At 41.5% G+C, this 26,792-nt stretch overlaps 1 protein-coding gene across 1 annotated transcript in view; it reads left to right on the top strand.

Moving 5' to 3' along the window:
• The window catches only part of dtx1 (deltex 1, E3 ubiquitin ligase), a 45,398-nt gene that overhangs the window by 7,660 nt on the left and 10,946 nt on the right, over window positions 1–26,792 (top strand). Inside the window, exon 4 of the mRNA XM_030738454.1 lies at window positions 17,443–18,190. Within this exon, the coding sequence (XP_030594314.1) occupies window positions 17,443–18,190 (748 nt within the window). The remainder of the gene's footprint in view (window positions 1–17,442; window positions 18,191–26,792) is intronic.

The following is a 26,792-nucleotide window of genomic DNA, read 5'->3' as shown; positions in this document are numbered from 1 at the left end:
AGGCAAATGCAGGAAATGAATCATACCTAAACATGTATGATGTATGTATACAAAGTTTTCAATAATCTCAGCAAGGACTAAAGGTAGACCGACAGCATCTAGTCAGAGAGGGGCTTTAGTAGCATCAAAATGGTGCGTAGCACAGAGGCAGACCCTGTGCTCAGGTTTTCCAGTATACCCAGCGCGCTGAAATCCACTTGCATGTCGGCAGGAAAGGAGCAGGAGCAACACTGTGGAGAGGGAGAGGGGGTGGGGGTGAGCATGCAGAGGTGAGGAGAGAAGAGGAACTGAGGGAGAGGTGGAACGTTTTCCTGATGGAAAGTGACAGAGCGGAGGGAAGGATAATAACACTGCACACATTTCCCCGCTCCTTCACACACACATACGTGTAAAGCCTCACTGTGGTTATGCTGTGATGTCTCCCATCGAAGTGTGGCTGTTTTTAATTATGAATTAATCTGCCCGTGTTTTTTGTTAATCATCTGACAACATGCTTTGTTTATGGAATGTAGAGGGAGATGTCTGCCGCAAGGTACCAGAGTGAAAAGTCATTTGTACTGTTTGACTGGCACCACTGGAACAATACACCAGATTCTTTGCCCTTATAGCATTACAGTGATGAACAGGCTGTGCATCCTCTGGAGCCCACTGGCACTGGTAGCAAAAGTGCATCTCCACATCTTCTTTTTAACTTTTAATCCAGCGCATCACCGCTATTAACTTCTGAAGCACATATCTTACTTTTTCATCAAGGAAGCGGCTTTAAAACCACTCTCTGCACTGCTTGCTTATCAGGCTGCTCTAGGAGGTCACTCAGATCAGTAACTGTTGTCTGTCTCAGCCCTTCAGCCTGCTGCTGCTGCTGCTGCTGCTAGAATAAGAAGCAGGCATGATCATCACAGCATTATTTGATTAGACCGGCGTCTCTCCTGGTTACATTTATTGACTGATCTGTTATCTTGCTCTAGCATGTCGAAGCAATGTCTTGAAGTATCATCACTCTCATCTTGGGTGCCCTTATTTGATAGATGTTAACTCTTCCAGTCTGTCTCAGATGTTTTCATTCATAAAAAAAACATAACTGTCACTAAACAGAGCTGCTCCAAAATATGATAAATAAAGTGAATCTTGTTGTTTTTTGTTGTGTTGAAATTTTTCAACACAGGGACTCTGCCAAAATCCTAGCTAGCTGTCATGTTGAAAAGGGACAGAGTGTTCCTGCTGTAGCCAATAGGGTGTCTTTGATCTACAACGTACGGTCTAACATTTACTGAAAACATCTTTTGAGTGAGATCAGAGCTGCAATGACGCAACTCGGCCTGCCAGCGGTTGCAGCAAGCCAAACTCAGAGCTCTCTTGATCAGACTCAGTGAATACAGAAACATGTGGGACTTTCTGTTTCAGCCTCAGCATTTTTCACTCACTTTACAAAAAAAGAAAGACTCTCATCCCACTTTAGCACTGTGGAGGTATGACAAATCGCTAAAGCTGAAGAGGAATGTGTGTCTCAAAAGCATCTTAGTGATAAGTCAGGTGTCATTGTTCCACTGTAAGCTGCTGCAGTGGACAGAAAACATCTTGCCAAAGTAGTATGATGTTCATACTACTTTGGGAAGTATTGCTGTGTCCATACGCAGCCAATCACATACTTGCTCCAGTATACTAGTGCCTAACAAGAAAGAATAACAGCTGACAAAAGTTTGCATTAAGAGGCAGGTGGCTTACTGTAGGTATCAGATCTGCTTGGTTAGGTCAGCATTGGTCACATGATATGAAGTAAACTTCTTCCATTGATCAGAAGGTTTTGACCATTTCCTTGGGTGCCATTGAAATAACTGCCAGTCATAAATTTGATAGGTGCAGCCCTCCTGTCAGCTGTACAACAATAAATTATGTAGTCTAATTCTACCCGCAGCTTCCAGTCCAAATGTCTGGTTGTTTTGTTATTCTTTATGGTGCCCTTATAGCAAAGTCACAGGCTGTTTGAATTCAAGAAATACAAAAAAAATTATTTTCTTAACAAGGTATGGGATGAACTCAAGCTCACCTTTCCTATGCAGTATACAAAAACATCACTTATTTTGGTTGTTTGCTGCCTGGGGGCTCTGCCTAATATCAATGTGAGGCATTCTCACCTTTCTCTCCTCCTGTCTGCGTGTCACCTGTTAGTACTTCTAAATCCCGGCTCTTGGTAAGAGGCCAAGTCCTGTGACTGTCCAGCATGAGGAGCATCCTGCAGTAGCTTGTGATACGAGGACTATTTGCCAGGTTTTCCTGGCAGCCAAACTCCATTTTTGCTATTCAGAGGAGCTGCTCACACCATCAATTTTTATGCCTCCTTCCAGCAACAGCCGCGGCGTGGAGGAGTTATGTTTTCACCTTTTCCGTGCTATACTCTTGAACGCAGTATTTCAGGAAGGAAGGAATATCGCCCAATTTCATACAAATGTGCTTGGACTCAAAGAACTGGTTTGGTTTTGGTTGTCAAAGGTCACTGTGATCTGATAAAGGCCTTATTTGGCCATAGCTTAAGAACCGATGAGTTAAATACGACAAACTTCTTTATCAAACTGAAACAGCAGTTACCTCTTCGGTGTCTTTTTTTATGCATTTCAGTCAAAGAGACAAAGAGACAGTTGTCAATAATGAAATTAATTAACTACAGTGTCTTGAGATTTTTTTTGTTATTCCAGGTATTTTTCCTATATTTTGACATTAATTTACAGAATAAAAGAACAGCTTTATCTGAAAGACAGCATAAACATTAAAAGTGCTCCTTCCAATGTAAAAGTGTCAAAAACACATGAATTTGATATGAATGTGAAGGATGGAGCGCTGCAAGTCCTCATCTTTGTCCTCCTATATGATAAAACAAGAATGATGTTAATTATCAGAAACATTCAATCATGCTTCTACATGTACAGCACTGTGCAAAAGTCTTGAGTCACCCCTCATTCCCCTCATTGCTTTTTTTTTAGACCTAGTGAAATAACATTACTAATTTTCTAATGGGTTTTGAAGGGCGTATTCTATGTTCCTACATGCACTAATGAACATATTACAATCAATAGCTTGGTTAAAATCTTGAACACCTGGGAAAACATATGAAAGAAACAGTAACACAAAAATCACTGTTTGGTCATTTAAAGTCCACAAAGCACTGTGGTCTCAGTTATTGCACGTAGACTGATCACAAACATCGCTTCCCATATGCCAAGAACCTTCATCCTTTTTCAAACTGAAAACATTTCTTCAGTATTTTGTGATGAAGAAGTATATGCTTCATGTTTGTCATAAAATATCACATGGCTAATATACTAGTAATTTGACTTGGCATTTCATGACCACCCAGCAAAAATGATGTTTTACTTACAAACATTGAGGAGTTATGGGATGGATAAAATGAGTCGAAGAATTTGCTGGATGTGTATGTAATAGCTCCTCTGATTAGACACTCTTGTAACTCAGTTTTTAATTTTATTTCCATGGCATATTGCATATAAAAGCAAACGTGTTATCAAGTTGAGTAGAATAATAGTCAGAAACCCTGATGGTCATAAAAAAATGTCCATCTATAGTTCTTACCATAAAAATGCCATTCGCCGAAAGTGTCAGTATTCTCAGTGGTTTATATTTGTTATAATTTTAGCAGCTCTTATTCCTTTTGAATTGATATGGTGAATAAAGTTGCTAAGGCTCATATGTACCCCATTAATATCTACTGAGACCTGGAAATTATGTGTTTTAGAAATTGTGCTTCTAGGGGATGTGTGCCACCTTAAGATTCTGCTGTTAGGAGGCTGACAGGTGGCGCTGGAGGCCAGCATCATTTTAATTTTTAAAGTGCTCTTGAGGAATAGTTCTCCAGGCTTTCTGAACGTCTTTCAAAGGTCTTTACTCATTTTCACTCCAGTCCTTGTACCTGACCATGTTCAGAGGAATATTTTTTTGTTGTTGTTAATCCTCTTACCACTGGCCTATGAGTCATTCAAGCATAAAAAGGGCTTCTAACTCAATGGATGAACTAGTGTTGTGCCTACACATAACAGACAACTTAGCAAACTTAAATTATATCTTTAGGCACTTTGTTACTAGCAGCCTGTCACAAAAACACACAATTTATTGAATCTATGAAAAATGTCAAAGATAACACAGTTTGACAGGCATAAAATTGTATTTTTGCACCAAACTTGGCATATCTCAGCATGGTGTGCAGTGTGTCCTTCAAGAATTTGAGGAAATTGGACAAGTGGAAGAAAAAAGAAGTGGCAGATCTAAAAAGCTACAGCAAACGAGTGACTGAAAGTCATGTCCTTAAGAAATAGGAAAAAATCCAGCAAAGACCTGACACAGGACCTGAGAGATACATCTGGCCTTTCAGTTGATCCATACTGTTCACTGAAGCCTCATCAGAAATGGGCTCAGTGCAAGGGTGGCTGTCAAGAAGCCGTTCTTTTTAAGAGGGGAAACTGGGAGAAAAGGCTGAGGCATACCAAATTACATCATTGGTGGCAACAGGCATTATGCAGTGATGAATCTAAATGTGAAATTTTTTGTTCAAATTGTCATCATTGTGTATGGAGGAGGTCAGTACAGAGGTACAACAGTGAGTGTCTGCAGCCATCTGTGAAACACAGTGGAATGTCTGTCATGGTTTAGGACTGGATGCCAGACGGTGGTGTTGGAGATCTTATTCAAACTGGAACTATGAATGCAGAGAAGTATCATGTAATCCACCACGAACCACCAAAACTATTTGGAAAGTGTCTGATTGGCAACAGCTTTATTTTTCAGCATGACAATTATCCCAAACCTGTTGCCAGGTAACTTTTTACTGCAGTAAAAGAATACCTGGATAGGATACTCAGTGGAACGTTATCAGTTATGGATTGGCCTCCCCAAAGTTGCATCTGAACAATCCACAAGTCTTCAGGAACAATTCCCTTTAGACATGCCCTTTGGACAGATGAGTTGAGGTATTTGGCCATAATGCACAGCACAGCACAGCATTTAGCAAAAACCAAAAACAGGATATAAGCACAAGCACTTTCATACCAACTGTCAAGCATGGTGTTGGAGGTGTGATGATTAGGTTTGTCTTGCAGCCACAGGGCCTGGTCACCCTGCAGTCTTTGAGTCAACCATGAACTCCTCTGTTTACCAAAGTATTCTAGAGTCAAATGTGAGGCCATCTGTCCAAGTACTAAAGTTTGACTCAAATTAGGTCATGCAACAGGACATTAATCCCAAGCACAGCTACAAATCTACAACAGAAAGACTGAAAAAAAAAAAAAAAGGTGTTGCAATGTCCCAGTCAAAGTCCAGACCTCAGCCCAACTGAAATGCTGTAGCAGGACTTTAAGCAAGCTGTGCATAAACAAAGGCTAGCAAACCTCAGTGATGTGAGAGACTGATAAGGTCATACAGAAACCAGTTATTGCTGCTAAACTATTGGATCGTGGGATGTACTTTTATTATGTCCTGACTGAAAATCTTGGCATTTGCAGAGGGTGTACATTCTTACTTTTATGACTCCATGAGCTTTATGTGAATCTGGTGGTGAGCACTCAACACTTTCTCCTGCCTCTTTGTTTTTACCCAAACTTCAGCTGCTGTCATTTAAGAGACTTGATGCAGAAGACTGACAGTCAGAATAGATGCATCATACAGTGTCACAAAATATTGCAACTCTGCTGTCAGCTTTTCAAAAGGTGGGAAAGTGTTGCCTGAAAGTCAGCCCTTGTCCTCAGTATGTGAGAAATGTAAGCCCTGAAAAAGTGTCACATATAGTACCGTAAGTGAGAAATCACTTGAAGTGCCAAAAGAATACAGGCAACAACAACAACAACAACAAAAAAGAACCTCCAGACATATCTCAAGATATAAACTGTATCTTACACTAAAAAGTCTAATTAAATAGTTGTGATGCAGGTGTTAAACTCACATTTGGGATGTGAACAGAAAACCTGAAAAAGTAAAACTTACTGTAACTCACTGTATTTAGACATGTAGACATGGTCAGCACGACCTGCTGAAGGTCGTGAAGAGTATCAGAACTGGGAATAAAGGTAATTTTAGTGACTTTGAACATGGCATAATTGAAGCAGGTGGAGCAGATGGGCTGCAGCAACAGATGACCACACTGGGTGCCCCTCCTGTCAGCTAACAACAGGAAACTAACGCTACAATTTGCAGTTTCGCCAAAATTGGACAACAGAATACTGGGGAAAAAAACTGCCTAGTCTGTTTATTCTCGATTTCTGCTGCAACATTCAGATGGTAGGGTCAGAATAGGGTCAGAATGAAAACATGGATCCATCCTGCCTTCTATCAAGTGTTCAGGCTGGTGATGGTGGTGTATTGGTATGGAGGATATTTTTAGTAACAACCGAGCATCATTTAAATGCCACAGACTACTTGAATATTGTTGTCATCCCTTCGTGACCACACTGTACCCGTCTTCTGCTGGCTGCTTCCAGCAGGATAGCACGCCATGTCACAAAACTAAAATTATCATGTTTATCAAACATAATGAGTTCACTGTAATCAAATGACCTCCACAGTCACCTTTGGGATGTGGTGGAATGGGAGACTTGCATCATAGATGTGCAGCTGACAAATCTGCAGCAACTGTGTAATGCTATCATGTCAATATGAACCAAAATCTCTAAGAATTGCTTCCAGCACCTTGCTGAATCTACCGTGAATAATTAAGGCAGTTCTAAAAACAAAAGCAAGGTGTACCTAATAAAGTGGCTGGAGAGTTTATATTGAATCTCAGAGTACTGGAGTAATCAGCTGTCAGAGCCTCAATACCATAAAGTCATCTATTTGAACTGAAAACGACCTTTTATTATGATATAGGTGCGTCAGAAAGTAGTCCTTCCAAAGCGCAGCTTCACATAACGGTATCATTCATATTTCAGCGGCTTCCATTTACCACTTCTTTGCCGCAGCCTTACCGATGGTTATTGAAAAGTGGATTTGTGTAATAGGTTTCTCCACATGCTTTGACCCTCAAAAGTCAGTATGCCACTGCATCGCCTCTGTAGGCTTTGATGGGGTCTGTTGGATCTGTGGTCAGGCTTTAAGCTCAATAAAAGCTTTTAGCAAACCAACAGCAACTTTTCAACGAGGACATGACCCCGATTATATTCAACCCTGACATCTGGCCTTAACAAGCATGAACTGGCTCCTCTTAATAGACTCAATAATCAAAAAGGGTACACCACACAAACTCTGCAGTGAAAATAATTGAGCTTTTAAAATGAGTGATTATGACTGGACAAAAGATGAATGTCTCTTCATTAAATTTGAGTTATGAATACAGCAGAAATGTGATTACACTTGTGATTCAGCTGGGAAAAGGTCTGGGCCTAATAACTCATTGGAAAAGTAGAACATACTTAAGGTGAAGTTGTTTTTGGTAAATCTGTCACAGCGTACAGTAGATAAAATGTTCATCTCCCAACTGGCTGACCTGATGCACGCTGACCTCTCTCACACCATGTCCAGTTTAGTGCTGATCAGAGCTGACCACTGTAGTCTGGCACAGTGACAGTTTGCTTTAATGTAGCCAGGCGTTTCCTCTGATAAGACCTGACCGTGTCTGACAGCCATGAAGTGGGTTATAAAAGCCCATCTCAGCAAACTAATTTACTGCATACTGTTCATCTCAGTGACTCAGACTTCTTTTATTTGTCAAATGTAACATATTTTTTTCCATCTAGTGCCTTCCTTGATCATCAGTTATCCTCCACTTCATATTTTTTTGTGCAATAATGGATACTTAGTGTCCATGAAACTTGCAAGTGTGGATAAAAAAAGTGAGTCAGACGCGTGACTCGGACCAGACAATAAGGGACGAGGAGGCGATTGTGTGTGGCGATCTTACCCTTTGATTCTTTGCTGGAGTTTTCTTTTTAAAGTTCAGATTGTGCACTTTTAATTCTTGATAAAGTCATGTGGCAGTTAGTGTTGCATGCCCAGTGTTGCAAAGGCCATCTGATGGAGAACCGCGCGAGCTGTTCCTCAAAGTCAGCTGCAGTTTGGTCTGGCCGTCAGTCAGCTTTCCGCTGAGCATGTAAATGGGTTTCACTGCTTTCACTGATGCACAGTCTGTTGTAGCGGTGTGATGCCTGACGTGAAATATTGTGTCGTCACAGATGAATACTGCACCATGTGGTGTGGGAATTGCACGTGTGTATATCACTTTCTCCCTGCTGAATAGAGCGTGTCAACAATGTATGATGAGCTCTAAGAGCTTGGCCATATGTTTGGAATCACTCACAAATATCAAGATATTAATGCTACTGACATTATTGTCACAGCATAATAATTTATATCTGTCACTGTAGTGAGTATACCTGCAATGCAGTCCAATACAATTGTTCTACCCTGACACCTTTTATAATATACAGTCATATTGGTATTTATTCAATAATTTGATACTGTTGCACCAAACTGTATTAAAAGGTGTTTAAAATATCCCTCGTGCATGTAAAAATAGGGAGGCTAAAACATTAGTCAACTCTCTTAGTGTAGTGAAGTTCATTGCAACGCCATGTTAAATGGTGACCTCTCAAACATTTTGAGAAGTCATACAAAAAGTGTTATGTAAGAGCTGTTGTAATTGACTGCATTAAATTGCTTCGGTATACCTTTAGGATGATCACTGAGTGCATATCATAAAAAGGCAATTACTGTACAGTATTTGCACAATACTGTGCAAAAGTCTGGAGCCCCCCTCATTTCTTTATATTTTGCTACCAGGGAGCCTCCAGGACTTTTCTGTAGGTTTGTTTTAAAGTGGCCTTGAGCAATAGCTCTCCAGGCTTTCTGAAGGTCTTTCACAGTTGTTTTTTTTTTTTTTTTGGACACTTGCAGCATTTCACTCATTTTCAGTCCAGTCCTTGTACTTGACCATTTTCAGAGGAATATTTTTTTAAAACCAGCTGACCTGTGAATCATTCAAGCATTAAAACAAGGCTTATAACTCAAGGGATAAACCAGTTTCGTGTCTACAACTAACAGACAACTTAGCAAAGAACCAGTTTTAAATGGTATCTTTAGGCACTTTGTTACTAGCATATTTTTGCACCAACAAGATGATTCCCAAAGAGCTGGTAGATGGAAACTTGGCATATCTCAGCATTGCTTGCAGTGTGTCCTTAAAGAATTTGAGGAAATTGGACAAGGACAAAAGAAGAAGTGACAGGCCTAAAAAGCTATCTACATCAGATGAATAGTATCTGAAAGTCATGTCCTTAAGAAATGGGGAAAAAAATCCAGCAAAGGTGTGAAACGTGATCTGAGAAATGCATCTGGTCCTTTAGTTGATCTATCAACTGTTCACTGAAGCCTCACTAGAAATGGCAAGGAAGGAAAACAGGGAGAAAAGGCTGAGGTATGCCAAATTACAGAATACCTAGACTTAAAATAAGTGACAACAGGTCTGATGGAGTACCAACTAATTGGTAGCACCTAGAAAAATCCCAGAAAAACTGGTTGATCTCATAACTCAGAAGGAAACCATTGACCTCGTACACAGCCTCTGTTTTCAGTTTTGTCAGTCTGTAAGTTGATCTGTAGGAAATGCAGATTCACAGGAAAAGTTAGCATAGCATGATTTTGTTTCCCATGTGTGAAAGTGCCTCTCCTACTGCTAACAAGAAACCTGTTTTACTGTAACCCTGGCACTGCTCTTTGGCAATGTTGGACTATGTTGTGTGAAGCCAGGCTTGCAGGTTTGTGTGTGTTTGTGTGTCTTATGACTGTGCCTGAGGCTGTGCCTCCTACTCACTTGCCCTAGTGATGTGACAGCACGGCGCTGACACGCTAACGAGGCTCCTGCTGGATGTGATGAGGCTGAAGTGGTGTGAAGCAGAAGCCATTGTGCATTCGAACACACTCACCTCTTCAGGGCAGTTCAGGGTCTTCTGGTGGTCACACAAATACATGCATGCACACAAACAACATGAGTCAGAGAGCAGCAGATTCAAAGCACTTCATCAGAGGACCGTCACGACATCTTTGAAGGTTGTTTCAGGGTCTATTGCGGCACTACAGGAGCTGGCAGGTGGACAGGAGTGTAACTTAATTTTCTGAAGATTTTTTTTCCCCTCTCTGTCTCTTTTTGTTACCTCAGTAAGTGCAAGCTCTGCACAAGTGCACCGTAACTGGCCAGCTCCCCAGGCCAGGGTGTGGGAGAGTTTGGAGTGTTGAAGGTGCTGAGGATGTGGAGGGTTGCAGTGGGAGTTAAGCCACTTTTCTTCACCACTTTGTCTTGCTGGCAGCAAAGCTGTATTAGTTGGGCTGGTTTTACTGCAGTGTTCACTTTCTAAGCTTGGGCAGAAGTGAGACATCCTCTTTTTTTATTGTTTTGTTGGCAGAAAACTTCCACTCATCACATATCTATTCCCTCTCTCCTAATACACTCACGTAGCATTTCTTTCTGCCCTTTTGTCTGGCCCCTCTCCATCTCTGTATTTTCTCTCTCCTCCCATATTCACCCAATCATTGCTTTTCTCTTTTCCGTTCTACCTCCTTCTTTTCTACCTGTCTCCCTTCTCTCCTCCCACTCAATCATCTTTTCTCTTCCTTTCTTTTCTCCTTCGTTGGTTTCCCCTGCTGTTCACTACAAGCTATTCACTGCCGGTGCTCTTTAAAAAAAAAAAAAAAACTGCATTCTGGGGAAAATGAAGTGTCATCTCACTTTAGAAAATTAGCTTTAATGTGTGATTTTGTGAGAGAGGAGCAGGGGAACTGTGATACTGAAACATATAATGCTGTTAAAGTAGCTTAACGCCAGACTGCCATGCTCATTATTATGCTCTCTGATCTCGGGATATTCGTTAATGAGCAGATAATGCTTTTACAGATTTTCAGACTTTGATGTACAGGTATGGCAACAGCTTTTGAAAAGGAGAGTTTTTCTCACAGCATTATGCCTGCATATAAATGAAAAGTGCACTTCTCATATTTACATTGTAGCATCAGATCTGTCCATGGTGCATTTTTAACCATGATTTTCTGTCTCTTGATCGTCACTAATACCCAGCATAAATTTATTGTTTGTGAAGGTCCTTTTTGGAGAGATGAAAGCCCCCCCCCCCCCCCCCCCAAGCAGTGCTCTGGGGTTTATGAGAAAACATCAAACGTGCTTCAGTTATTTTATTTTCCCCATACTGTAGAATTTATTAGCATATTCATTATGTGTTCACTGTTCATATGTACGGCATTTTGAAGGCCGTGTGCTGGTAATTTATGGTCTGTGCTGAGATGCCACGTTGCTTGCGGTTGTCCTGGTAAATTGTTTAACTGTCAAATAAAATGAAATTGAGACAAATAATCATTTGTGACAAAGTGTGTTCTGACAAATATGGTTTGAAGGAAGGTGGAGCCAAGATGATGTCACAGTACTCACAGCTCATATTTTGTTCAACTCAAAAAGCTTGAAAAACTGAAGTGCACGTTTACCTCTTCAACACTTCTGATTTGTAGATGGCAGCTCATTAATCGTGTTACGTAAGAAATGATCAAAAAGTTACTCGAATGGGCCTCTAAACATTGCAGATCCATAATTTGGCTGATCCTCCGTTCAGTACCATCTTCTTGTGCACCTCTGAACTGGGCTCAGAACTGGGCAGAAGCCCTGCCTTTGTACTTGGACCTCTGCAATGTGTCAAAACAAGGATCATTTGACTTGATTTTCGGGAAGCAGGCCGAAATCACAGGGAGGCAAATCTAGTGAAAAGGGCAGGTACAAAATAATGCGTGAATGTGATTTAAAAAAAAAAAAAAAAAAAGTTTGTAATTTAATACTTTCACTACATAACAAACAAACAAACAAGAAAAAGAGTGCAAATATGTTCTGTTAGGTAATTGGAAAAACTAAATACTTTTCTAAGCTTTTAATAGATCAGTCTGAAGATGCCAGCACTGAAGTGCTGGCATCTGAAATGCACTGAAATGCACATTTTCAGTGTTTTGCTCAGTTTGTAAAATAGAAGATTAATTGATTAATCTGGGAAAAAATGCAGTTTCCTTTGCTGTGAGAGTGCAAGATCATGTTAATGTTAAAATAAATAAAAAAATAAAATTGCTTCTGTCGCCTGTTCTGTACTATATTTATGCAATCTGATTTCTAACAGAGAATAGTTAGCGTTGCTTCTCAGACACCATGAAGACATATGATGCTGGACCTGTTACTGGCCCCTGTCCTTCTGTAGTTAAATTAAAAATTGCTGCACCAGTAAGTCAACGCAGCCCCAGGGAAATTGAAGAGGTTTGTCAATTATAAGGGCATATTATAGTGCTTGATGCCGGCGCTTCTCTTCTGCTTTTCCTCCCAAAGCAGCAACGCAAAGAAAAGCATTAACTACAAGGTGATGTGCGCCCTAATTCAATGACACAGATTTTTGTTCTCTATCCAAGAGTTGAACGTTGTGTGAGAGCGGGATGGGGTCCAGTGAGTGACAGAGTGGAAAATGTGAAGAATGGCTCAGCGAGGCAGCGCTGAAACGGATCCAGGAGAGACGGTGGAAAGCGAGGGAAAGCTGGCGTCAGCAGCGGATGAGATGAGAGGGGAGATGAGGTGCTGACTCTGTTGGTGCTTTTCTCAGGGAAAGCAGTCATATGAAGGTTCACATATGAGCAAACCCTCCCTCCTGCGCTTTCCCCTCTCAGACCCCAGAGACGGCTTCAGCGACAACAAAACCTTTCCTTAGTGTGACGGCAAAGACTAAATCCTGTGCATTTTGCAGCAGCTGTCCAGGTATTACCTATAACAGGACAGGAGGTCATATGTAACTGACCGTTTTCTTTATGGCTTTGCGATGACAATTCCACAATTTTTCTTAGATTTTTTTTTCCCTCTTGTATTTTGTTACACAATAATTAGAGCGTGAAGATAGAATAAAAGTGTATACCTGTGGCCATGTTTTGTGTATAGGAAAATTGTTTTCTGCTTTAATTTTAAAAAGCCCAGTCTGAATCACAACTTGTCACATAGGACAGGACGCCTTGGTCTCACCTTTTAATACACGGGGTGCTCTTTAGCATGGTTTTTAAAATAAATAATGTTGTAACATAGTTGTGCTTATGAAAATTTACTGTTTGGATCTGTTCCCCTGCTCTGCTCTGAGCTTTAGTTGTTGTCTTCAAAGATCAACCTTTGGCATGTTTGACAAAGCATCATTTTGCCAATCTGCTGTCTCTCCATGCAGCAAGCCTCTACGCGCAGCCAAGCATGCTGCAATTTAATGATGCGTGTCTTTCCACATAAACGAGTGATTCAAACCAGCCATCCTTCACTTCCAGAAAAAAACAAAGCTATTAAGGATGGAGACTGGCATGGCATCATGTGGTAAACAGACAGCAGGAAGTTTCCCCACAGCTATGACGTGAGAGCGCAACGAAGCTCACCCTGAACCCACCTGGCCCTGTGTGACAGTAGGGTTAGAGTCCCACAGTGAGGCCCGATGTGGCAATACATCACACAGCTCCAGCTCGCCCAAGAGCAAACCATGCTGGTGCTGTGAAAGGACAGCTAGAGGACAATGTGGGAGGGAGATAAGAGAGATGAGACGGGAAGGCAGGAAAAATGGCTGCCAAAGGCACACAGGTTTAGACAGGAAGCAGCCACTCTCGCTTAGTTTCCTGTTAGGAAGAGCAAGAACGGTCACAGAGAGAACATCAACAACTCTCATGCAGTCATGGGTTTTCACAGAGGAAGGTGGTTTATACAGCAGAAAAATACAGCAGAAAATGAGGCTCAGAGCAGAGATTCAGGGTGTATGTTTTGAATAAAACTTCCTACAGGAGGCTCCCAGACTGCCTGTGTTTTGTGACCTCTGGTCGGTCCTTCCTGAGTTGCGCTTCATAGTTTCTCTACATCAGAATCCAAATATTAAAAGTTTTTTGAAGTCAGATTTATTCGATCTTGGGTTTTTGTTTTGTTTTTGCTGTGTCCTTCATTTACATTTGATGCACAAAATGCTAGTTTGGTTTTTCGTCATATTAGAAACACGCATGCAAACGTAAATGCAGCTACGTCATTATATGGCTTTAAGAAGAGGATGCATTCTGTAACTGTTTCTCAGCAAAAAGCACTGACTCCAGCATGATGGTAATACATGAGAGTCAGACTCTATACAGCTATCTGGCAGTAATTGCTGAGCAATGCTTGGTCCTGACCTCGTTTAATTACACTCAAGAAACCTGACTGCCAAACACTCATCCTTCAAAACCCATTCGACTGTTTAAAGAAAGTCTTTCAAGTTGAGCACATTTCATGCACAGGGCACCATCAGAGCGCTCAGAAATAACTAACAGCACCAACAGGATTGCAAAGCAACAGAGTGTTTGTCTTTTCTCCCATAAGTTGAGACTGGCAATAAAACATCTCCACATGTTTAAATATTTAAAGTTTACACTTTAACGCTGGTCAAGACTGTTTGGAGCTGTGCCACCATTGATCGGGCCATGAATGTAATGCATCCCTCAGGTGCCACAGCAATGAAGGGTTCGGAGCGTTCCACCGCTTTGGTAAAAGTATAGAGAAAATGATTCACTTTAGGAATCAGTGCTTTTTTTTTTTTTTAATGTGTGTTCTATTTTTGAAATACACTAAAATCAATGTTATATTTCATTTTTTATTATCTCAATGGAAATTGCAGTGCAGTGTGAAAAGTCTAGCTCCACTGCTCGTTTCTTTATGTGTTGCTCAGAAAATGGGAAATAGGTGCAGCAATTTATTGTGCAACGTGCTATCCTAACGAGCTTGAAAGTTATTCTTCAACACAGCCTGAACTCTCTCAGGCAGCTTTCTTGTCATTTCTTTAAGTAGTCTTCAGGAATAGTTCTCTAGGCGTCTTGTCAAGATGATCCCACACCGCTTCAATAATGTTGAGGTCCGGGCTCTAGGGAGGCCAATTCATAGTGTTCCATTGTGTGTTTTTCTATCCAGGCATGCTTTTACTGGCATTGGCATTGTGTTTGGGATCATCGTCACACTTAAAAATGAAGCTGTTGCTAATCAGAAGCTTTCCAGATGGTATTTCATGGTGAATCAAAATCTGACTGTACTTTTCTGCGTTCATAATTCCATCAATTTTGACAAGATCTCCAACACCACTGACTGAAATGTAGCCCCAAAACATGACTGAGCCGCCACCATGTTTTACAGATGGCTGCAGACACTCACTGTTGCACCTCTCTCCTGACCTCCTGCGATTTTTTAGGGACACACTGCACACCATGCTGAGATATGCCAGGTTTTCTGCTAGTAACTCTTTGGAAATCACATTGTTGATGCAAAAATACTATTGCCATTATTACTCTCTGTGTTTGCTATTATACTATATCATGTTTGTCAGACCGTGTTATTTTGACTTTTTTTGTAGATTGAGCTAAAGAATCAGAAAAAAATCATGTATTTCTGTGAGAGGCTGCTAGTAACAAAGTGCCTAAACATACAATTTAAAATAGGTTCTTTTCTAAGTTGTCTGTTATGCGTAGACACAACACCAGTTCATCCCTTAAGTTAGGTTCCTTTTTATGCTTGAATGATTGAAGGCTTAGTGTTAAGTGGCTTAACAAACAAATGAAAAAAACATTCCTCTGAAAATAGTCAGAAACAACGACTGGACTGAAAATGAGTGAAAAAGCAGCCAGTCTCGAAATAAAAACTTTGAAAGTCCATCAGAAAGCCTGAAGAACTATTTAAAAATACAACAAATTTTGGCTCCTTGGAAGCAAATATAAAGAAATGAGGGCTGGCTCAGGACTTTTGCAAAGTACTCTTTAAGAAAGCAAGTTGGCAAGCTGTGAGCAGGCATGGATGTGACTGGCTGAGAAAGTTGTGCATGGCTGACTGACTGAAGACGTGAGAGACACAGGCAGCTGGCTCATTGAGCAGTCATCTGTAAATTTGTGTGCGTGCATGCGTGTGCGTGCGTGCGTGTGCGTGCGTGTGTGTGTGTGTGTGTGTGTGTCTGGTTCTAAAGAAGCTCCAAATAAAATTAGCTGTTGAGCCCAGTCCTTTAGCAGTCTGCAGCAACGACTCAAGGTCAGACTTGCTGATTCTGCTGATGCATTTTATTCTCCAGAGCCAGCATCAAGCTCCCGGATGAGGAGTTACTGCTGCCCACCAGCCCTCTACTCATTCCCACCCCCATTCATCCTCGGCACACACTCCCATCCCTCCATTATCACCCTGGTCCTCCCTGGCATGGGAGTGTGCATTTACCCGTTAAATTAGGTAGGGGAATGAGGGGATGACGCTTTCAGTTGGAGTGCCTCGATACTCGTGCTGACATGTGGTGGGGAGATGGATAGGCTAAGGTGTCCTGATTTCCTATGTGACTACAGTAATTGTGTTATAATGGAGGTGGGAGCTGAGTGGCCATCAGCAGAGGGACAGAAGTACAAAGCTCATGGCTCCATGTCCCCCTCCTTCCTGTTCAGACGGACGCAGCGGGGCATTGTGGGTATGATGTCTGTGTTTCTAAAAGGCCGTGCATGCAGTTTACAGCACAGCAGGAGCTTCATGGGTTGAGTGATTGTACTGTGTGTGCACTCCAGTTTGTTATTCCTTCAGGCAGAAAGTGAACTGTTATACTGCATCTCCTTCAGCTGGTCAAGTTGCTGTCTCAACACTTGTTAGCTTACTCGATGAGCTTTACACAGAAAAACTGCAGCTTTTCTCAGGCTAATGTCACCAATGGTTTTTGTCTATTTCTCATTCACACAGTTATTCATTTACTCATTAACTGTTAATTAGAGAGGCGCACACGCGAGCATACATCACAAAATTGTGAAAGGCAAACCATGTTCTGCCTCTGTAAAGCTTTACCCAGAAAATATCTAATATTTTTTTCTCATTAAATTAGCACCATCTCATTTTCCGCCTATGGTGAGATCAATAATTGAAATACATTAAAGGGGCACTCCAGCAATCTCATCATTCTGCGTGGTGCTACTCAGCCTGTGAGTATGACTCATGATAAGTAACCTGATAAGTAACTGTGGAGATACTAAAGGTTATTTATACAAACATTTGAAATCTCCCTCCAGAGCTACAGACGCCATTAGAGAGGTGATTATACAAAAACGGCCCTTATGATATCATCAGGGTTTTCAGTTTCTGGGCTCTTTGCTTTTCAAAATGGAGGTGTGTGAGGTTTAAAAGGTTATGGTATTTTGGATGCAGGAGAGGAAAAAAAAGAAAGAAAAAAATACTTATGAATTGTATTATGGAAAATGTAATGCATTATGGGATATGGAATTTTTGAGGGCTTGACCTGTATTATTTAATAGGTCCCTTGCAGGTTCTCCAAATTTAGTTTCTGTGTGTTAAATCGTTGGAGTGAAACATTTTATCAGCTTCCAAAATACAAAGCCATCATCATGTTTCTTCTGTCTTCTGTTGATTACTCTTAGGCACCATGAGACCAGTCCAGAGGAACTTCTATGATCCGTCATCCGCCCCGGGGAAAGGTGTGGTGTGGGAGTGGGAGAACGATAACGGCTCATGGACGCCGTATGACATGGAGATCTGCGTGACCATCCAGAACGCCTATGAGAAGCAGCATCCCTGGCTGGACCTGACCTCTCTGGGCTTCTGCTACCTCATTGACTTCAACAGCATGTCTCAGACCAACAGGCAGAGCCAGCGAAAGAGACGTCTGCGGAGACGCATGGACCTGGCCTACCCGCTCATCATGGGCTCCATCCCCAAGTCCCAGTCCTGGCCTGTGGGTGCCAGCTCTGGCCAGCCCTGCTCCTGCCAGCAATGCATCCTGGTTAACAGTACAAGAGCTGCCTCTAATGCTATCCTGGCTTCCCAGAGACGTAAGCTCCACGGAGGGACAGCGGGCAACGCGGGCACTACAGGAACCCTTACTGTAGTGCGGCAGAGCAACACCTTTGCTGGTACCTCATTTTGGTCTGCGACATCCAGCTCCTCTGGCACAAACAACAATAACATAAGTCTGGGAGGTGGACAAGCTAAAGCTGAACAGGTGCAGTTGCCACTGTCCACTGCCAACTTCCCCTGTTCCCCCGTGATGCCATCTCTTTCATCCAGCCATGGCCACCACACTCTCACCATCAATGGACAGAACAATCTGAACCGGCCGGGCACCCAGCGCATTTCTGTGGGGACTGCCAGAGGAACCATCCCAGCAGGGTAAAGATTTTCAGTTTCCAAGCACAATAATGCATTTCCCCCCTTTTCCTAGCTTGGATTTTCTGGAGCCGACAGTGGCCTTTCACTCGATATAACGCAGGCATAATGCTCAGATTCAGTTGAATTTACAGTTCCACAGAGGCAATGGGTGGATATTAAAAGCCAAGAGCCAATTTTCATGTCTGCTACACAAAAGCCTAACCCTGAATGTGTGTTGTATTTTCTGTCTCTCTCTCTCTTTCTCTGCCTGCCTGTCTCTGCTGATTTATGACTACTGTTGTTAACGTGCTGATCAATGAATCTGCAGAAAAAGTCCAGCTGATTCTCCTCTGCCCGAGTTCACTGAGGAGGAACCCTTTTCTTCCATATGTGCGCCTGCCATGGTTACTGCTCCATAATGAGCTTATGTTGGCCCCGATAGGCGTGAAATGCTGCAGCCCTGTTGGATCATTCTGTTACTTCTGCTTTGAAGTAATTTGTTCCTTTCGCACTTCGCTGTAGTTGTTGTGTCATGGGATGTGAAACAGTTTGACACCGTATGTGGTTGATCTGAACGTGTGTTTATGTGCATCATCTCTGTGTCCTGAGTGCATGTGTGTGAATGTATGTGCTCTGGTGTAGCTGTGGAAACCTATTTGCCATGGAGGCAGAGCTCCACTGGGGAAGAATGAATAATGGATCAAGGAAAAATGGGAGCTTCAGCAGAGCGCTCTGACCTCAGAGCGATTCAGAGAATGGAACCCAGGAAAAGAAGTGTGTTAGTGCTGTAACCGATACTTCAGTCCCCTATCCTGCTTTCTTTGGCTAAAATAAACCCTCTCCTGATCTAATTTGATTCCATTTTGTTCTCACCGCTCATGGGGAGAGACACACTTACTGTATGTTTGAATAATACCGTCCTTCACCCGGACACAGATGCTTTCATTTTGTGGCCTAATTCAGTGTCATCCCCCCCCCCCCCCCCCCCCCCCCCCCCCCCCCCCCCCCCCGTCACCTCAGCAGCCCATGATTTTGTTTCATACAGGAGTTTGGTTTGGTTTAAGGAATTCAGTCAAATCTCAGGTGCTCAGAGTTGTGGATGAAATGTGACTTTTTCACCTCACGGCACAAAAGAGTTCTGTAAGAGACAGTGAGAGCTAGAGCAAGGGAGAGGAAGAGACCTGGGGTAAGGCGGAGTGCGTCGGTTCCCAGGCGAGTGGCTCGACATACAGGATGAGTGTGGTTAACATACACACGGCAGGACATGAGAGCTTGCAAGCACACAGACACAAACTGAAATGTGAACTCCCTCGCATATTCCCACAAGCCTGCTACAGACAGATAACAGAGTAACCCACACAGAATGTAAAACATCAGATCTGTTTTTCACACGCCCACGCCCTAATATAACTGCTGGGTGCACGGAAGGTATTTGGCACATTGTGGCTTGTTGACATGAGTTTATTTTGCCACTTTATGTGTGTAAACAACCGCAACCAGCAGTACCTGCTAGAAAAATTAAGCAAAAGTACTTAAAGCCACCTTGAGCATACAAAAAAAACAATAAAAAAAAAACATGTCACGCTGGTTCTCGAGCCAACCCGTTTTGTTCTCGTGACCATTGATAATAAAAGCTGTATTGTATTATGTGAGAAGAACACAGGCTGTGGTTTGTGAAGTAGGGGTGGGGGTGGGGGGGGATTGCTTAATGCATCTGTGTTGCATGTGCAAACATTACAAGTGGCACCATCTGCTGGTTTGTGTCAACACATCAGTTTATCTTATTAGAGAGCAGCCCACATATCACCACCTGTGTTCAGCGACAGATGCAGACTGCTGTAGATTTTTTTTTCTTACACACTGTTGCATGTGCTAGAAGCAGGATTGCAACTGTGTATTATTTTATTATAAATTATTATATATTATTAATTTATTTTCTTTGTTCTTTAGTTGATTTTTTTTGTATGTTTGTTTAAAAAAACAAACAAACTGGTGAATAATTGCCAAAAGATACTCACAAAAGATTCACAATGATATAACTGCGAGAAAAACTGCCAGAACAAGAGAGTTGCAGTTGACACGTCTGCATACTGAGCAATCAGTGAGTCAATCAATTAAATAAAACAAACCTTAGCTTGCATTACCTTTATAGAAAGTTCATATCTATGAAGTCATTAAAAATTTACTGGCAAATAGCTGTTCATGTTTATTCTTTTGAGTCAGTAGTTTTGCATCATTTGTATGCAGTGTCATATACTCCATATCTAATTGCTCTCCAGTATTTCACCCTGAAACCAAACTTACCATTGACACGTTGATGTGTGAACCACAGCAGTTTTTCCGCTATGAGATTTCTTGTCATTATATGTTTACACATAGAAATAAGAAATGTTAATGCTGAATTGTCTGCCTGTGTAAAAGATAAACAGATCTAATTTGTGGTGGAATGAACAGAGAAAGAATTTCACAAGATCTCTGGGGAATTTTTTTAGGTCCCTCTTGTCACTCAAACCACTTCCTCTTGTGCACTTTCTCTCCGCTCAGCCGAGTTAAGCCCTGCACTGCACGTCTTTAGTTAGAATTGCTTTAAAGTGTTGCTTTCAGTTCTCTGACAGGTGAAAGATGAAACGCAAAAAAAAAACAAGGTCCTGCCTTCATGAGCTGAAAGAAAAAGCTTTTTAATTGGATGCGTTTGCTCGCTGCTCTCGGCTGCGTTTACGAGCTGCTCGTGTTAAGGAGCCGGTCTGAGTTTTGACTGGAGGGCTGCGAGCGTGCCGAGCGCAGAGATCATTATCCCTCAGTGTGTTGCTTTGCTGCTCTACTTTGGCACTCCCCTTATGATGAAAATTAATATTGAAATAAATGAATAAAACTTGAAAGCTATGTGCCATTATTGCTTACTTTCAGGGCATTTCAGGTGCATGGTGACGTTTATTTCCCCATCTCCACTGTAGTAGGGCAAGCCTCTCCCTGCTGCGATTCACATCAGTATGCAATTAAGCACTCATGGAGTTCTCTCCGTCCGACTCCTCTCGCGCTGTCTTTATAGCATATAATAAACAGATGAGAAGATATTACTCCTCCATCAGCACTTCCTTGGCGTGGCTTAATGTGGTGTCTTTATTTTGGGAATCACATCTGATTAAGTCCTCAAGGCAGGCGGGAGACTCCCTCCAGAGAGGAAGTATTATACTGAGCAGGAGACAGAGCAGGAATAGTGACCCTCATGCCCATGATCCGCAAGGGGCCATTATTACTGTGGTGTTAATGGATGGGCTTGTGGGGGGATGGATTGATTGCTAAATTGCAATGGGGGTTTTTTTTTGGTCAGAAATTACAGCCTTAGTCATAAGAAATGCTGCCAGGACACACTAAGGTTTGACTGCAGCCAGGCTCAAATTTTTTAATTTCATGCAGAGAAGATGGAGCAAAGAAGTGAAAACAAGTGAGGAGGAAGAGAAAAAATGGATTTGTCAGCGTAAAAGCAACATAGAGGTGACAAGGTTCAGTGTAGTTTGCTGAATGTGGAAAAGGTCTGCGCTTGTTTACGCTGACAATGAGTTATAATTGCTCTCAAGGTCTGAGCGCAAGCCAACAGAGTCCATTGTTGAGGATCGTTGATTGTTTTAACCCTAAAGTGGCTGTTTTGGTGAGGACAGCAGACTTAAAAACAGATACAGGGTCATGTTTGCCCCATTCCTGATTTCTTAGTTTTTTGCATATTTGTCACACTTGCATGTTTCAGGTCATCAAACAGATTTTAATATTAGAGAAAGATCACTAGCCACACCAGGGCATGATTACTGCCAGACCTGCTGAATCAAGAAATCACTTCAATAGAACCTGTCCAACAAAGTGTAAAGAACCCAGAAGAACATCTACAGAACTGAACACCTCACTTCCCTCAGTTAAGGTCAGAGTTCATGATTCAACAATAAGAAAGAGACTTGGCTGTAATTGATGGAACCATGAATTCTGTGCTCTGCAATAAAATCCTGAAGGAGAATATCTGACCATCAGTTCGTGACCTGAAGCTCAAGCTCACTTGACTTATGTAGCAGGACAATGATCTGAAACACACCAGCAAGTCCACCTCTGAATGGGTCAACAAAAACAGAACAAAATGAAGGTTTTGGAGTGGCCCAGTCAAAATCTGGACTTAAATCTGATTGAGGTGCTTTGCCATGACCTTCATTCTTGAAAACCCTCCAAATGTGACTGAATTAAAACAATTCTGCAAAGAAGAGCGGGTCAAAAATTCCTCGCCAGTGATGTGAAACACTCATTGCCAGTTACCGCAAATGCTTGTTTGCAGTTGTTGCTGCCAGCCAAAGGTGGCAGCAATTATTTTTTTTTCACATAGTGCCAAGTATATTTGGATGGCTTTTCTCCTTAATAAATGAAATCATCATTTAAAAACAGCATTTTGTATTTACTCAGGTTAATCTTTGACTAATATTAAAATTTGTTTGATCAGAAACATGTAAATGTGACAAATATGCAAAAAAAAAAAAAAAAAAAAACTGGAAGGCAAATACTTTTTCAGGGCACTGTATAGTCATGGGTTTTTAACATGAATGATGATGTCTTCTGATGAAACAGTGGGGAAAAGAGAAGAGTAAAATCCATTGGTAAATGCAGTGTAGTTGCAAGATGTGCCTCTGCCTTTCACTGGTAAAGTGTCTGAGCTTGTTTCTCTCTGTCCAGCTGATAAGAATTATCAGAGCAGCTGTTGTTTGTTTTTTTGTGTTGCAGAATTTTATCAACAAAAATTGTGTTATAGACTCTCCATCTTATTTTGAGATCTTTGCTAGAATCTGTATGAAGTATAGATTAAAAGCATTTCTAATTAATGGCGTGTTCCAGTACAGATCCACTGAACTGTGTGCTTTTAGTTTGTACAAAGCCTGCAGACAGCACACAATGAGATAAGGGCCCTTGTGGTGTGGTGTCCCCTTTTTTCTTCTTATGAAAATTATTTGTTTGATCGCAGGACTCTCTGTGAACTGCTTAAATTAAACACGCACTCATAAAGGGAGGCATCTTGTCCACATTGTGCTTTGATTTGATTTATGCCTCACTGCAGGAGCAAATGAAGGACTCTCCCACTGGGCAGCAGCGAATTTACTTATTTTTGTTTTTGCTCGATCACTTTTACTTTTGCTTTTCACTTTTTTTTTTTTATATGCTTTTCACTTCCTTACACATTTTTTTTTCCAGACACAGAAAATAGACTGCCAACCTCTGACTCAAACTGGTGCTTTTATTGAGTGAAGGGCGGCTGTGTGCCGTGAAGTATCGACTGGTTAGTTTTTGTTACAAGCGCAGACTGCAGGAGGTGAGTTCACCCATTAATTCTTCCTCTGTGGTTGAAGGTGTGAAATCACTCACTGTTGTCTTTTTTTTGGAAAAAAATCAGATCTGTCATGGTTTCACCCTCCTGCATTTGACTTTGTGACATAAGGCATTTATCAGAGCTGCACATCGCTGTTTTCTTTGTTACACTCCAGCCCTACGCAGAACAAAAGTGAGCTGATCCTGGTTTCTGGCCCACTGGTGTGAGACACAGCGTATCTGCAGAAATGCAGTGGGACACGTAAGCTTTAGCCCGACCTCATGTCCCTTTGTTATTGCACTCAGCTTATTGAAGGGCTTCCCCTAGTGCAAGAACTGAGTCCCTCACTAATATCAAAGCGCTGTGTTGATGCGGATTTATGCAGCGCCTGGAGCTACAGGGTCTGAGACTTCAGTCCCTTCATACAAAGAGCAGAGAGACATGCGCAGCAGTGTGTGTATGTTTGTAGTCAATAAACCGAGAGACCTAGTGATTCAGTGAGAGCACAGCATTGAACATCTAGAGATGTTGGCTACTGTTATCTACACATTACTGGGAACATAAAAAGGGCAGTGCTTTATAAGTTGAGATTTCCCCCACCCCCCACAAATGTCTATTTTCATTTTGTTTTCAGAGGGTTTTGTTTGTTATGTAAGTGTAGCGGGTTCACCCCAGTAACCGCAGGGAGGAAGGTAGTTAGTACGCACAGTTCTTTATTAATTACTGCTCCAACAACTGCCCGGCCTCGGAGCGTAATGACTGTGATTCAGTCTGTTCATCTCTGTCCTCTCCCCCGGCCCTAGCCAGGTTTGCCAGTCTCCCCACCCTGAGCCAACCTGCCCGACCTCTCCCTCTGACAGCCAAGCCACAAACCAGACCCTGCCATCACAGTGAGCTGTATAAAGGGTCTCTAAGATTGCCTCCCTGGCTTTTTTTCCCCCAACTAATAAATAAATCTGTGATGACTTCACAACTCTAAGGCCAAAATGAATAACCTTGGCCTCTGTGGATAAGAAAGACTCGGCAGAATTTTGGCAGACCAGAGAGAGATTTTAAAAACCAGCAAATGCTACTGGCCCTGTTCTAAAAGATTATGAGCTACATACAGTGCTGAACAAATTTATTAGTCCACCATCCTGTTAAAGTGTTTTTCTACTCAAGATTATTCCTGTAGTATATCTTTATCTTCATTTATTGCCAAAGGGCATGAAAGTACAAAGCTTTATTTTTTATTTTTCTAAGCAGTAAAATACAGGTTTCCTTTTATTCCAGAATCCTATTAATGATATTAATTTATGGAGGTCTCAATGGAGACATGATATATGATTTTCCCTTGGAGCCACCATTCTCAAAATATCTTCACATCAGTTCTTCAGATTGTGACCTAGTCTTCGTGGTTTCTTGTTCTAATGTCATTTTTATCATCACTTATAATAGTATTAAAGCAATAAATCTGGAAATTAACAACCACTGTCTTCTTTGTAAAATAATATCAGTGAAGGACTAACTAAGAGTCCTTGTATATTTGTTGTAATTTAAGAGAAATTTGATATGGTTGTAAAATTGTGATTTTTTTTTTCTAAACCCTGGGCCCTGTTTATTCATGCAGTTTGGAGTCTAAACTGTTAATAGGAACAAAAATATGTGGTTTGGATCATTACTGAGAGGAAGCACAGAAGTGCTGCAGTGTAATCCCATGGGGCAACTATCTGTTTCAAAGTAAACTGATAGGCTCACATTGTGCTCTGTTTGTTATTTTAATTGTCCGTTTGCCGTTGCTTTCAAATGTACAGATGGCAGGTCAACAAAAAACACTTTAGCTGATAGGATTACCTGCAGCTCTGCTCGTGGAAGAACATTTTTATGAACCAGCAGCAGCCAGGGCCGGGTACATTATTTGCTAGGATTGCCCATCTGTTCGTCCATTTATCCCATTTTTGGGATTGCAGTATCTGATTGCAGTGTGTGTTGTATGGCTTGAGGAACTTTCTTTGAATATGCCAAGACATTCAGTATGAACTGATAAGAACTTTGAAGGTCAAAGGTCAAGGTCACTGTTAACTCACATTATTTCTGTTTTTGTTCACACACAGCATTGAGAACAGCTGGAGGGAATTTCATCACATCTGGCACAAATGCTTATTTGGACTAAAGGAAGAACTAATTTTTGATGTGCTTTGGTCTGGGATTTCTTTACCTGTTGGACTGACACTGCTCCTAGCGCTTGCAAGGCACAGTGTATGGCCCAGATAAAGGTTATAATACAAACAGGGATATGACTCAGTTGCAGCACAGTTAGGTACAACCTCAGCCTCACTTTGTCCCCAGGCATAGTCTGGGAAAGTTTTGGGAAGTGTAAAGACAAAATTTTGCTGCCATATTCCTGAAATGTGTAGTCATAAGTCATACTGAGATTCTGTAACCTTTTATATAACAGCAAGCCTTCTTTCCATTTACCAAAAGGAATCTAGCCCAAAGACACTGGTGATACGTAATTACATACTTGAATTTTGAAGCTGTAAAGAGGACTTTCTATCCTGAAGTTGAGATTGATTAATATAAATATGATTCAAACCAGTGCAGTGGTTTGAATCATATTTATCTAATAGACTCCAGTTTGTTCATGTAAATGGGGAGTCTTCTTCACACACAAAGGTTAGTTATGGAGTTCCACAGGGTTCTGTGCTAGGATCAATTTTATTTACATTATTAATGCTTCCCTTAGGCAGGATTATTAGAAAGCATTGCATAAATTTTCATTGTTATGCAGATGATACTCAGCTTTATCTGTCGATGAAGCCAGATGACACACATCAATTAGTTAAACTGCAGGAATGTCTTAAAGACATAAAGGCCTGGATGACCTCTAATTTCCTGCTTCTAAATTCAGATGAAACTGAAGTTCTTGTGCTCGGCCCCACAAATCTTAGAAACATGGTGTCAAACCAGATACTTACTCTGGATGGCATTACTTTGGCCTCCTGTAACACTGAGAGAAATCTTGGAGTCATTTTTGACCAGGATTTGTCCTTCAGTGCACATATTAAACAAATATGTAGGACCGCTTTTTTGCGCAATATTTCTAAAATTAGAAACATCCTTTCTCAGAGTGATGCTGAAAAGCTAATTCATGCATTTACAGTATTACTTCTGGGGGTGATCATAAGTTATATAAGCTGTTGAGCTGAGTTGATAGATTGATAGGTAGATGACAGAAGGTTGTCCACTATCACATTTGGTGTGATTTTTTTTTATTGGGCCTTCTTAAAACTGTAATGGGACTTGTAA

This window comes from Archocentrus centrarchus, chromosome 9, assembly GCF_007364275.1.
Source record: "Archocentrus centrarchus isolate MPI-CPG fArcCen1 chromosome 9, fArcCen1, whole genome shotgun sequence".
NCBI lineage: Eukaryota > Metazoa > Chordata > Actinopteri > Cichliformes > Cichlidae > Archocentrus > Archocentrus centrarchus.
The sequence above is the reverse complement of the archived record's forward strand: the minus strand, read 5'-3'. Positions and strand labels throughout refer to the sequence as shown.